The 13786-nt window shown below is 36.5% G+C and overlaps 1 protein-coding gene across 2 annotated transcripts in view; it reads left to right on the top strand.

Annotated features, from left to right (window-relative positions):
• homer3b (homer scaffold protein 3b) overlaps window positions 1-13786 on the top strand; it is a 41509-nt gene that overhangs the window by 15321 nt on the left and 12402 nt on the right. Inside the window, exons 4-6 of one of the 2 annotated variants that reach the window (XM_067431201.1) lie at window positions 6084-6191; window positions 9678-9686; window positions 12111-12247. In XM_067431201.1, the coding sequence (XP_067287302.1) occupies window positions 6084-6191; window positions 9678-9686; window positions 12111-12247 (254 nt within the window). The remainder of the gene's footprint in view (window positions 1-6083; window positions 6192-9677; window positions 9687-12110; window positions 12248-13786) is intronic. The other variant, XM_067431202.1, reaches the window with a different exon arrangement.

Genomic DNA, 13786 nt, shown 5'->3' with positions numbered 1-13786 from the left:
GTAATAATAAAATGTTTTATTAATTGTTTTCAATAATAACAGAAAGTTGAAATTGCATTTTATTAGTTTGTTCAGCTTCTAATAAAAGTCTACCTTTAATACTTAGTGGCAGAGCGAGAGTGCACAAAACAAAACAAAAAAAGAGAAGAGAAGAGAAGAGCGAAATGAGACTGATTCAGTGTGTGTGCACTGCAACAATTTATCCTGTTCATAAACTTCAGAAAACATTTTGTTTTATTTTAATATTCGTCATTTTCTTATTTTAATATTTGTATATTTTTAAGTCGTCAGGGGTCATTATTGCTTTAAGAAGAAAAGACACAACATGTACAGGATCTCTTCTGTTTCTGCATTCAGCCTATGGGGCTGTGAGTTGGTGAACGAATGACTCGATCCCGAAGAGTCGAAAGGTGAACTGATCAGTTCTGTTTCATAAGTACTAGATGTGTTGGGGAATTGGACATGTGACATTTTAATTATATTCTGCTGAAATGAATGAATTCTGAATTGAAAAAAGATGTGTTCATTTTGCTGAAGGAGAATCAAAGATCCGAGTTTGTAAAATGATCCGAACTTCCCACTCCTACAGAATAGAGCTTAGGTCGGGCTCAAAAAAATCAAGCCCGACCCTACCAGAGCCAGTGCACGTTGTCCAAGCCCTGCCCGGTCCAATACATTAACCGTAATTATGAGCCCGTGCCCGATTTAAACCCCTACCATTTTTTAAAAATTCTGATGAGAACGAGCCTGTAATGAGCCGAGCTCAGCGACGCGGATCAGTGTGACCTAAGCTCAATAATCCACATGTGCGCGCTCATGAATGATGTTCGCTCACATCCAGCTCAGACATGACATTTATCTGTAGCTTACTATACTTGTTGTAGCCATTAAACAATGTTTTTTTCTTATGTTTGTTTAAATTTTATATTATTATTATTATATTATTATAGCCTAAGTGCAAAAATGCGATTGTGTCAGAAATGGTTTTGGTGTTTATATTTAGCTTAATATTAGGTTTTATTTTGTAGAAAGCCTTTCTTTCGTTTTGTATAAATTGTATCTTAATTTTAATAAAGGTTTCTTTGGCCAGTTGCATGGATTTAATCAATAAGTGAAGTCGCGGGAGCGATCGCTTGTATTGCTCATGATCTGGAGCGCATCTCATAAATAAACCAAAACTCAGCAGGCTACTTGCCTCACTGACATGAGAAATATGCGTAGCCTATAGAAAGTTTGAAATGTCCACTCTTAATCGAAACGAAAAGATTAAGTTAGGCAAAGTGCAGTGTTCACGCGAGCAGCTCAAGACTTTTGAGCGTTTCTGTTGAGAATGCTGCGCTCCATCGCTGCATGTTGAACATGAACGCTGTGTGTTCAACGAGCATTTTTACACTTATCCTGACTTTTGCAACTTTTTGTTATATATATTTATGATTATGGCATAGCTTTCTGCCTGGACCGAGGATAGTGGCGGGAAATCTCGGGCTGGCCCGGCTCGGCTCGGCTCGGGCAGGAAATCTAAACTCTACTACAGAAGAATAACCCCTGATGCAATGTATCGGAATATCGAACGTTTGTGCGTCAGGTCAAGGGTTACTATTTTGCCTTAAGTCGATGTGTACGCCCGTCTGCCGGAAGCTACATATTTTACAGTTTTAAATATGGATGTTTTTCTAACACAAATGCATGGCTTCGCTTCAAAAGGCCTTCATGAATCCCCTGGAGCCGTGTGAAGCACTTTTATAATGGATAGATGCACTTTTATGGACTTCAGAACTACCCATTCACTGCCATTATAAGCTTTGAAGAGCCGGGACATATTTTAATAAAATGTATTCGTCATGTACACCTAGGATGACTTGAGGGTGAGTAAATCATGGGCTTTTCATTTTTGGGTGAACTATCCTTTTAATGCTAATGAATGCAGTTAACATTTGGAAACTTATTGTAGAGTATAACATTTTAAGTGTATCTTTTTGCAATATGTGGGACAATTTTAAATTATTACCTGTTATAAATAGGAAATATAGCTCAGCATAATGACTTTATCCTGGAATATGACCCAATTGCTGAGAGTAATTGGCCAGTCAGAGTTAAGTATTCCAGAGAGCCATGGCATAATGTATTATCCAGCTAACATTATGCTTCATAGATAAATAGATATGTTCTGCGAATTTGTAGTTAGGATGGAAATTTCGTGTCAAGGCAAACGCCAGCATATCAAACAATAGCAAATTGGTCACACGTATTCGTCACATTGACCAACAGAAAGCAGTATGGTTTGAAAGTGACTTCTGTGTCTTCATTTCTATGACATTTCATTGAAATGCTTAACTATCAGAGCAGTAAAGGAAGCTAAAGCAAAGTTTTCTTGACCAAAAGTTTAGTCCAGTACAATTGATTTAAACCAAAAATAGAGTTCAAGACTTTACCCAAGAGAACTGTGCAACATTTTTAAAACTTCTATACTCATATAGAGGAAATTTAACATGGAATTGTACCTACTACTCTTAATCAACCAGTAATTCCTTCCCTATCCAGCTTTTTGACTCACTTTGAACCAGTTACACCAGAACAACTAGCAGATGCACTGTCTAAGATTAAGTGCTCCAGCTATAAGCTGGGTATACAGCTCATTACCAAGTGGAGTTGTTCAAATCATTTTTGTAAAAAAACAAAAAACTTTTCTTTTATCCAGCAATACAACTACAGACTGCTCTCCAAACTGCCTTTTATGTCAAAGATTTTGGAGAGAGTTGTTTATTTGGAGCTCTTCTCCTATCTAAATTCATGTAATATTTTAGATCAATTTTAGTCTGGTTTCATACATTTGCATAACACTGAATCGGCGTTATTGAGGGTCGCAAATTATATTTTACTCTCCAGGGACTCAGGTTCCCCTGTCTTCCTAGTTTTAATAGGTCTCGGTGTGGCGTTCAATGTAAATTCTTCATTATATTTTTCTAAACTGTTTAGACTGTATGGTAGGCATCCAGGGGATGACCCTCCTTTGGTTTTCCTCCTATATTAGGGGTGTCCCAACTCGGCCCTAAAGGGCTGCTGTCCTGCAGAGTTTAGTTCCATCTTGCCTCAACACACCTGTTGGAAGTTTCTAGTATGCCTAGTAAGACCTTGACTAGCTGGTTCAGCTGTGTTTCATCTTTACTTTTCAATGAGCAGATCAGTGCTATTGTCAAAAGTAGTTTTCACCACCTGAGATCAATCCCTAAAATAAAGCATTTTCTTTCCCATACTGATTTGGAAATTGTGATCCAGTCACTTATTTCATCAAGGTTACACTATTACAACTCATTGTCTATTGGTATGCCCCAAACTGCGTTATCCCGTCTACAGCCAAAACGCAGCAGCCAGGCTGTTAGCAGGGTGGGAAAGAGGATCACATTTCCCCAGTTTTAGCATCCCTACAGTGGCTCCTGGTGAAAATCAGGGTTGATATTTAAAATTCAGATTTTTGTTAACAAGGCATTATTTGGCCTCACGTCCAAATATATGTGACCTTTTACACCTTTACTCTCAGACCAGAGCACTTTATGTACTCTTTTACTTTATTAAATATATGATGTTGTATTTAAATGTTTTGATTCATGTTTTATATTTGGTAGGTAATTATTATTTAGTTTTTTACTTCTTTTTTTTATCTTGCTTTATCTGTAAAGCACTATGGGTCATCTTCTGTTTTTAAATGTCCTCTAGAAATAAAGGTTGTGTTGATTAGACTAATGTTCACTAATGACCTTACCTTTAGAGGTGCTAAACCATGAATGTTCAATTTGGCCATTAATAGTTTCATTTTCTTATCAATCATGTAACATAAGTGACGATTTTGGTGTCCACTGCATGGCATGCATTTAAGTAGCATCTGTATTTAATTAATATTCTGCAAAATGATTGACTTGCACTGAGACTATTGGATGAGAACTGAACTGATCTGAATGTCGTTTCCTCCAGAGCTGCTGCTATGGGACCCAGGAATAGACTTTTGTCCACTGTAGTGGACATTATATTTTTGTGAATTTCTCTGACGCCATACATGTCACAGTCTGAATGTCCTGTACAGATCACATTCAGGGCTTTTAAGCGATACCATGAAGGTTTCACCATGACAACAAATTAGCCTTGGTCTCTTTATACATGACTGGCATTAATTTAGTGAAATTTAGTACTCTTCTGGAAATATGATAATATTTTTATTATCATTTAAATATGGCTACATTTAAATCGTTTGTCATAAATCAAGATCTCAGGAAAATTGTATGGGGTTTCTAATCAAAATATGACTTTCTTTTACAAAAAAAGGGATTGATCTTGTACATTTCCACTGTAGAGAACACCAGGACTTAAATCATGTTTATCAGGCATTTTGGGAGACTCAACAAGTGAATAGGGAAATAAATAATTTATCAATATTTCTATGAAATTAGATATTATGAAAATGTTGCCAATTATTGCTCCCATTATTACACTTCTTTTTATATTATAAGTTGCTGCAAGAACACATTTATATGCTAATTAGAGACAGTGTAAAGATGCATTGTATTGAATGGGACTACCCATTTATGGCCATTTTACCCACATTTTGCATAAAGAAAAATGTTACATCAGTTCATTCCATTATATATTATGGTGGCCTTTCAGGAAATGAACGAGCTGATGCAGCTGCAAAGGAAGCTTTTAATCAGGAAGTAAATGAAAGTCACTGACTCAGATATCAGACCTGTTATTAATCGTTATAGTTTAATAAGTGACAAGAAGTGTGGGATACGTGCAAGAGTAATAAGCTATATTAAATCCATCCAGATATCTCAAACAGACTTAATTTCTTTTAAAGCTAGATTTGATCAAGTGGTCTTCACCAGAAGCCGTATAGGTTATACAAGTTTGACTCGGCCCCAACTCTCTATGCATGTTTTGCCTAGACTTTCTAACAAACATATCTTATCTGATTGTCCTGCGTTTAATACAAGTAGAATGCTCTTTTATGAAGTTATTTCACTCAGGGATTTATTTAGTACAATTATGCCTGTAAAGGTATTTGATTTTTTTTTAGTATCATGTTTATTTGAAAAATCTTATGATTTGCTTTGTGTGTTTGCTTTTTTTAAAAATTGTATTTATGGATTATTTCTCTTTTTATAATTGAATTTTGCCATGAATATAGCCTTAAATGCTGACATGGGAATAAAGAAATAATCTGAATCGGTTATATCTTTCATAACCTAGTTGAAAATCTTCTTGATACAAAGTTTGGTGGACACATTTTTTTAAATTGTTATTTGTTTTGCCTATACATATTTTTACGTTTTTGAACAACTTAGTCTTGAAGTGCATCTCAATTCGCATATATGCACTATTCTATAACATTTTTAAGTATAAATAGTTCAAGTAGTGTGTTCATACTGAAAATTCCACAAAGAAAAAGTGCACTTTAAATACCTGGGTGATGCACTAAATTAACGGAAAAAAACGAAGTTGCAGCAGCTTTAATTGCGTAGTGGAGGGAGAGACACTACCAGATTCCCATATTGAATGAATAAATAACCATGTAAACTTCATACACTACATGGTTTAGTACATAGTGTATTGGTGTATAGTGCGTCATTTGGGACACAGCATAACATGAATAATATATATTTTTTCAAAAATATTTTTTCACATTTGTTTCTTATGCTCTAAATGTAAATATGTAAAAATGGGGGGTGGGGGTCTCAGTATAGATGAACTGAACATAATTAAATTCTGTTTGCATCACTGAATCACTATTTTCCTATTTATAAATGTAAAGCAGCTGTGAAACAATCTGTATTGTGTATATATATGTATATATATATTTATATATATATATATATATATATATGTATGTGTGTATATATATATATATATATATATATATATATATATATAATTTTATTTATTTTTTTATTTTCTTTTTTATTGTAAATAAAGCTGATGTGACTTTACTGCATAATACAGCGTGGCCTCCTGTAACTTATTGCTATATATTGGTAAAGATTTGCTCAAAAATGTTACTATAAAGCTTTTAATCATGTTATGTCTCTTTGCAGTTCTCAGAGCAGTTTAAAGATTTTAAGGAGGCTGCACGGCTGGTCCGGGATAAATCACAGGAGAAGTTTGAGCTGTTGAGTCCTGGCCTAAACATCTCTGCTCCACAGGTAAACACAACTGGTCTATAACTTGAGTTAATCTTGAACCTTTTAGAAATGTGACTGAAAACGCCACAGTGGCATAACATAATGATTAAAATTGAGATCTCGAATAACTCGTCATACTTTCTCAGCAGCTGCTCGATTCAGATAACGTGCCAGAGTATTTCATTCCATCCTATTAACCATACTAACAATAGCACAGAGGATCGCCTGGCCTTTAGTGATATAATGCGGCCATCGCGTCCAGTGATATCATGCGTTACACATGGTCCAGTGTTTTAAAATGTTAATATCAGTCACAGGAGTGTTTCACTGTGTTTATTGTTTTTCTGAATTCTTAGGAATTGCGACTCACAAAGCATGTCCTCACATGCCAGGAGGTGACAGAGACACTGGTTGTAGTCCGTGTGGAGTTGTGTAACGGTGCGGCCACCCGGAGAATTCAAATGCCTTTTGAATTTTAGCTTCATTCAGCTTCAAGCTTCATTTAACTTTTTTCATTCACCGTTTGTGACGCACTCAGCCTTTGATTACCGTGCCCCTTACAGTCCATTAAAGCAGCACGAGAGTATATCGAAGTCTACTTACACATAATATAAGAGTTTATATAATATGTATTCTTTGATTAAACCGCTCAATCCAGTTTGACTTGTTTGCCAAAAGAGCTGTGCAGTAAATGTAGTCAAGAACATGGTCAGGTAATATTTCACACCCAATTTATATTGGGTCCGTTTATAATTTCATCAAGATTTTTACCTCAAAAAAACACCCTAATTTAGTGGTAAACGATTTTCTATCATGTTTTTGACCCTGTCTTTCGAACACTTGAAATATTAGGAGTTACCACAGTTATAATTAACAAAGGATGACTCGCAGTGTTTCATGGGAATGGAATTATGATTGACTGTATAGTCGTTTGTCACGCTGTCGTTCTTGTAGGCTCTTCATGGTTCTTCCTTTTCAATGAAGTTAAAACTCATTGGCAGTGTTGTGTTTTAAATAACATGAAACGTATTATGTCTCACTGATGACAAAACAGAAGAACTCACTGTCTGAAGCTTTTATTCAGGATTACAGCGAATGGCTTAGATCAGTAACCAAAGCAGCGTTCTCTATGTGCTTTCTTCAGTATCCAATAGTCCAACATATTAAGCATCTAAATGTTAAAGCAAAGGAAAGAACAGCATATCACAACTATCTAGTTTGACTGTGGCGCTACAATATAAATACTACGCACATATCATCCTATCTGTATCGAACAAAGAAATAGTGATGCATGGTAAAATGCAATGATGGCATGCACAGAGTGTTTTTTCCCAAAACTTGGCACTTTAAAACATCTTATTATTCTCAGAAGTGTCTCTGGTTTTGTTGCTGGAGTAATCCCGTCTCGTATTTACTGCTACATGACATGCACGAATCAGTGGGTGGGGCTAAAGAGACGGTGTAGTAGTATGCACCGTTGACCTACTGCAGAGATGGTCTTTCACCACACAATGGCGTAATAATGTGACAAAATGTGAAACGAGTCGTTTGTCTAAGCTTGGTTTCAATAAAAGCTGTTTTTTTAAAAAGTACGTTTTGAGTTCTTAAACTTATTTTATTGTCTTTTAATAGTACAGTGAACTCTTATGTCGATAGAGCAAGGAAAATTTGATTTCTCATTCATGACCCCTTTAACATGGATTGTATTTAGTACATTTTAAAAATGACTGTTAGAGTAATGAGTCATCTGTTTAGAACTATGGAAATTAAAAAAAAAAAATCAATGCCCAAATGAATGATGATAACAAGAATTTGGAGAGGAGAGGTGCTTATAATTGTAACTATAATTTCCTGATAACTTTGATAGAAAGATATGTATTTAAACACTCACCTAAAGGATTATTAGGAACACCATACTAATACTGTGTTTGACTACTTTCGCCTTCAGAACTGCCTTAATTCTACGCGGCATGGATTCAACAGGGTGCTGAAAGTATTCTTTAGAAATGTTGGCCCATATTGATAGGATAGCATCTTGCAGTTGATGGAGATTTGTGGGATGCACATCCAGGGCACGAAGCTCCCGTTCCACCACATCCCAAAGATGCTCTATTGGGTTGAGATCTGGTGACTGTGGGGGCCATTTTAGTACAGTGAACTCATTGTCATGTTCAAGAAACCAATGTGAAATGATTCGAGCTTTGTGACATGGTGTAATATCCTGCTGGAAGTAGCCATCAGAGCCATCATTCCCTTTTTACACCATTCTTTGTAAACCCTAGAATTGGTTGGGTGTGAAAATCCCAGTAACTGAGCAGATGAAATACTCAGACCGGCCCGTCTGGCACCAACAACCATGCCACGCTCAAAATTGTTTAAATCACCTTTCTTTCCCATTCTGACATTTAGTTTGGAGTTCAGGAGATTGTCTTGACCAGGACCACACCCCTAAATGTGTGTGTGTGTGTGTGTGAGAGAGAGAGAGAGAGATATAATGTGTGTGTGTGTGTGTGTGTGTGTATGTTTGTTCTGACAGTTTTCTCTCTCTCACTCACTCACTCGCTCACTCGCTCTTTCTCTCTCTACACACACACACACACACACACAAACACACACAGTTATGCATATACCATATCCCAACCCCCTTTCTCATTATAATATTTTATACACAGCTTTTATTCTAATTTAAACAAAAGAGCAATAAAAAAAACATTAAAATATGTGTATACTGTAAAACAGTACAGTATAGAGTATACAGTAAAAAAAATTACAAAAAATAGTATTTTGGGGGAAAATATGCTTAATTTTATATGCTTAATATGCTTAATATTATAATTCTTATAATAATCTCAAAATACAGAATATGTTACTTTATATTGCCATATGCTTTGCATTTTGTACGTATATACAGTATTCTGTAGTGGTTTAATGGCCATGACAGGCTTTTCATCCCATTAGCTCTTTTGAGTTCAAACGTGCCTCTGTAGAGTGTATGAAACAGACCGCTTACTGTGAGCTATTCATTATTTAATCAAACCTGAGTGTTTAGAGTTCAGAACAGCAACAGTGTGCGTTGAATAATGCTGCCCTTATTAATTAATAAAGTGTTTTTTCGGGGTGCAGCATTAGACCAGGGGTGATGGGGTAAAAAATAGAAGTGTATAAATAAGTCAAACAGAAAGATGTGCTCTTTGATCACTGAATCTATATGCGTGGTCTGCTTCTAAAAGCTTTCTGGCCTAATCCAGTATTCTGTTTATATAACGGCTATTTTCTCTGGCCAACATTAATGAACATCTCTTGTACGTCAAAAAATGTTTTGTCACAGTTTTGTATCTTTTGCAATAGTCTGTTTTCCCATGCAAAACTTGTCCACTTATGTTTTTGTTCAAACTGTAAGCGCCACCAATCTACATTCAGCCCACTTACTAAATGAATCAATGAAATCCTTCTATCTTCTTTCTCTCATGTCTCTGCTGTGGTGATGGCCTTGCATCTCTCGCTCAGCTGTCTCAGGTAAGCTGTCAAACTACCATCTGCATCTGTTTCCACATACAATGACACACCTGTGTCCCCTGTGCAGCTGACACACCACCGCACATTCATTCCGCTCTTATGACAGAGGTCCTCAAACCCCTTAGGAAGCCCTGGATATGAAACCCCGCCATGCAAGATGACTTATGGTGCGTCCATGTCAAGTCGAAAAGATCGTATTTATGAGTTGAACACAATGAATGCCACCAAAATGTTGTTAATACGATTTTTTTTATTCTTTCTTAGAGAGTTTGGGGCATGTCAGTAGCTGCGTTTCCATTGCCCTTCAAATTGCGCAAATTGAAATTGCGGAATGAAAATGCGCCCAATGGAAACGCACGCAGCAATTTCACAAAAACTCCCATATATTGCAAAAAGTTTTTACGCTCTCATGAGGTGATTTTTCAGGCTATTCGAAAGGAAATTTTCACAAAACTGTAATGGAAACTTTTTTTTCCGCATTTACAGGTCACCTGGTGCGGTGACGCATTGCTGCAACATAGGGCTTATATATTTTTATTATTTTTTCCACTTAATTGTATTCGTTTTGTAGTTAGGCTATGTTTTCTTTAACCCACGGCCAATTAAGGCGCCAACATTTTTTTCATTTTTCCTTCTTCCTTTAAAACAGCGGCAATACTTAGATAAGTTCAAGACATAATTATAAACTATAAACTGTCTACTTTTATTTGTGGACTCTGGGAACGAATTAGCAAACGCTATCTTCATTTCAAAAATTAATTTGTTCATTAAATGCCAAATTTTTATTTTCAAAAGCATTTCTAAATTCAGTTCATATTTCCAACAAACAAAATGTCTAGCCAAAATAACGAAAGTGGTAAAAAAACAAAAAAAACACATTTTGAGTTACCATGCAAATGCAAACATTTCGCAAACAAGGGGCTTTCCTTTCCATTAATGAGTGGATAACACACACGTTTCCTTCCAATAAAAATAATGGCTAGTGGAGTGGATGGGATGATGAATCACGCTACACTGTACGCCAACCCTCACATACGCGTAAAATTTGAAGTATACTTTGGCCTTTAGCAACTAACTTTATAATAAGTTTAAGTGCTAAAAGTACTAAAACTGAAACAAAAATAGATAGAAAATAAATAAATAAAGCTAATTCCGAATTTTAAAAAGTATAAAGTATAAAATAACACTGCTTCTACTAATAGCTTCTGCGGCTCATTGATATGTCCTGTCTTTACTCCTTGTTTGATTAAGAATGATATTTGGTGGAAGATGATGGTGGTTTAATTTGAACTATTTCTTATAGTGTTGCTAAAGTTCTGTGTTTTTTTATTTTTATTTGGTTAGTGAAGCAAAAAACACAAAAAAACTCATTGCCTCACGATAAGCGGAATATGCTGGAAATCTGTGATCCCTCATTAAAAATGTAGAAATGTGCAAGATACATTATTGAAGGAATCGAGCACCCGAGCCATTGACTATGCAGTGGAGTTGTCATCTCTGATTCCTCTTGCTCTTCCTTTAAATATATTAAACACACAGAGAGCTCCATCTCAAGCTCCCTACGCCTGCCATGAACCACTATAGAGAAGGCAAACAAGTCATCGGCCTGAGTGGTCGGATTAGAAATAGACCGTCTTCCTTTGGGGAATGCATCTGAGATTGATGAATTATACAAGCTTTTCTGAGAGCAAGCATGCTTTGCTCCACAGAAACACAGTACATGTTTGAAAAACCAAGGCTGTGCGTGCTGTTGTACAGTGTAAGCAAAATAGCTGAGTTTTTTTCATAAGGTTTTCTCAAGTCAACATGAACATTAGGTTGAAATGAAACCATGTCCTTTCAAATTTGAATCAAAGATCAACGCCATATGTTGCCTCAGGCCCAGTTTAGTTCCATGTGCAGACTCTAAAAGAGTTTCTTCATCAAACAAATAGACTAAGAATGTGTTGTTTAAAGAAGTTATCTTTTTAAATTATCTAACTCTTACCATAGGATGGAAAATGTGAGCTCACTGGGACCGTCATTCATTTTAAATGTGGACATCTCCTGTAAAGCACCAAATCAACGGCGGCATTTAAGAGGAGATTTCATAAATACTGCATATATCTTGTAAATATACTCATTTATATTGCAAAAAGCTGATTTTTCAGCATCATTGCTCCAGTCTTTAGTGTCAGATGATCCTTTAGAAATCATTGTAATATTTTGTATTGCCTTTATATTTTTATGGAAACTTTTCTCAGGATTTTGAGTTGAAAGTTCAAAATAACATTGATTGGAAATAGATTTTTCCTTTGTAACGGATGCTGTGATTATCTTCACTGTCACTTTTGATCAATTTAATGTGTCCTTGCTATAATTAAAATATTAATACAAAATTTGTTTTATTTTATATATATATTGTTTTTATTGTCTGTAATACAGGCGCTGTCGATGGACCGTCAGTCTCCTCCACTGCTTGGTGTCAATGGCTCTAGTGAAGACAAGTTGTTTCGCAGCAAGAGTGCTGATATGGAGCAGTCCATGGAAAAAGAACAGATGAGGAAGATGCTTTCTGAAGGGTAAAATATTCACTTGACAAAAATTCCTCATACAATTTGAATTCCTCATCAAATCTCAAATTTTCTTTTACAATAATTCAGTCTCCTGTTTGTAATACGTGACCCTGGAACACAAAACCAGTCATCATTTTTGAGATTTATCATCTGAAAAGCTGCATCATCTGAAAGCTGAATAAATAAGCTTTCCATTGATGTATGGCAGGGGTCGCCAACTGGCGGACTCCGGTCCGGATCCGGACCACGAGATGCATCCATCCGGACCGCGAAGCCTTTTGACGCACTGAAATAAATAAATGCCAAATGCTATTTTAAATAAATAAATAAATCATCACATTTATATCAGGCAGCTCAGTAGAACCGTTTTGCCTATGTTGCCACGGTTGCGTTGACAGTTAAAGGGGTCGCACACCGGACTGAAGCTCAGCGGTGCGTCTCAGGATCTCACACCGGACGCACACATATATGCGCAAGCTCAGTTTTGAATCGACTTCAGACAGAACTGCACGATGAGTGTATCTTGTAGCACAGGGTGAAATCAGTATGTACAAGGACTATTTGAGGGAAATATAATATAAATATAATACATCGTGCAGCTGTTCTGTCAGAAGTCGATTCACAACTGAGCTTGCGCGTATGTGAGCGTCCGGTGTGAGATCCTGAGACGCGCGTGCCCATGAGCTTCAGTCCGGTGTGCGACCCCATTTAGGCTACGTTACTATGCTCACTATATGTTTAGACGCGCAGTCACACCTGCAGTGAAGAGACTGAGAGAAGAAAGCGGCGCGCAAAACAGAGGCTGAATCAGAAATTGGCCCCTTAACCCTCATTCACTATTCCCTACGTTAGTCCACTATTACAGTTCACTTGATGGAGTGAATGAAAACGAGTGCGTGAAGTCGGACGGCTGTTGTGTGTATATCGGCTGCACACTCGTTATTGCGGTGCAACATGTGAGTACACTCAAAACATGTCCACTGTGGTTTCGGACACCACTACAAATGGCTGTCCCCTCAAATAATGCCCTATTTAGGGTATAGGGGCGATTTCGGCTTCAGCCATACACATTTTAAAGACCCCTTTATCCTCAGCAGTCTGAGGTAAGGGCGCAGAAAATAAATGAGCCAATTTCTCACATGCACTGAAGTTCAGACAATGTAGCTATATTCACTTTTTTATTTTTTGGAACCAGGAATGTTTATGCTTCCATTCCATCTTTAAGTTCAACTCAGCTCAGCCTTTTGAGAGGTTATTTACGTTTTTCTGGATTTAAAGGAACAGTTAAAATAAAGAGAAGATTTTGTGCACTTTTTCATTTTTCCAACACTGGTGGCACTTTATTTGTGCCTGTTTGTGTTTCTGGATGATATTGCTAATGATTTTTTACCAGTGCAATTTAAAGCTCAGAGAGAACAGTGCTGAAGATAGCCTACATTTAGTTAGCTAGAGACTATACATGTAAATGAACATACAATTATGTTAGGAGATTTTGTTTTTGACGTTGAGGTTTTGTTTTTTAACCAGGAGGGTTTGTGTTCATTG

The sequence above is a fragment of the Pseudorasbora parva genome, chromosome 22 (assembly GCF_024679245.1).
Source record: "Pseudorasbora parva isolate DD20220531a chromosome 22, ASM2467924v1, whole genome shotgun sequence".
Taxonomy (NCBI): Eukaryota; Metazoa; Chordata; class Actinopteri; order Cypriniformes; family Gobionidae; genus Pseudorasbora; species Pseudorasbora parva.
Note: the sequence above shows the minus strand (reverse complement) of the source record. Positions and strands in the feature narration are given on the sequence as shown.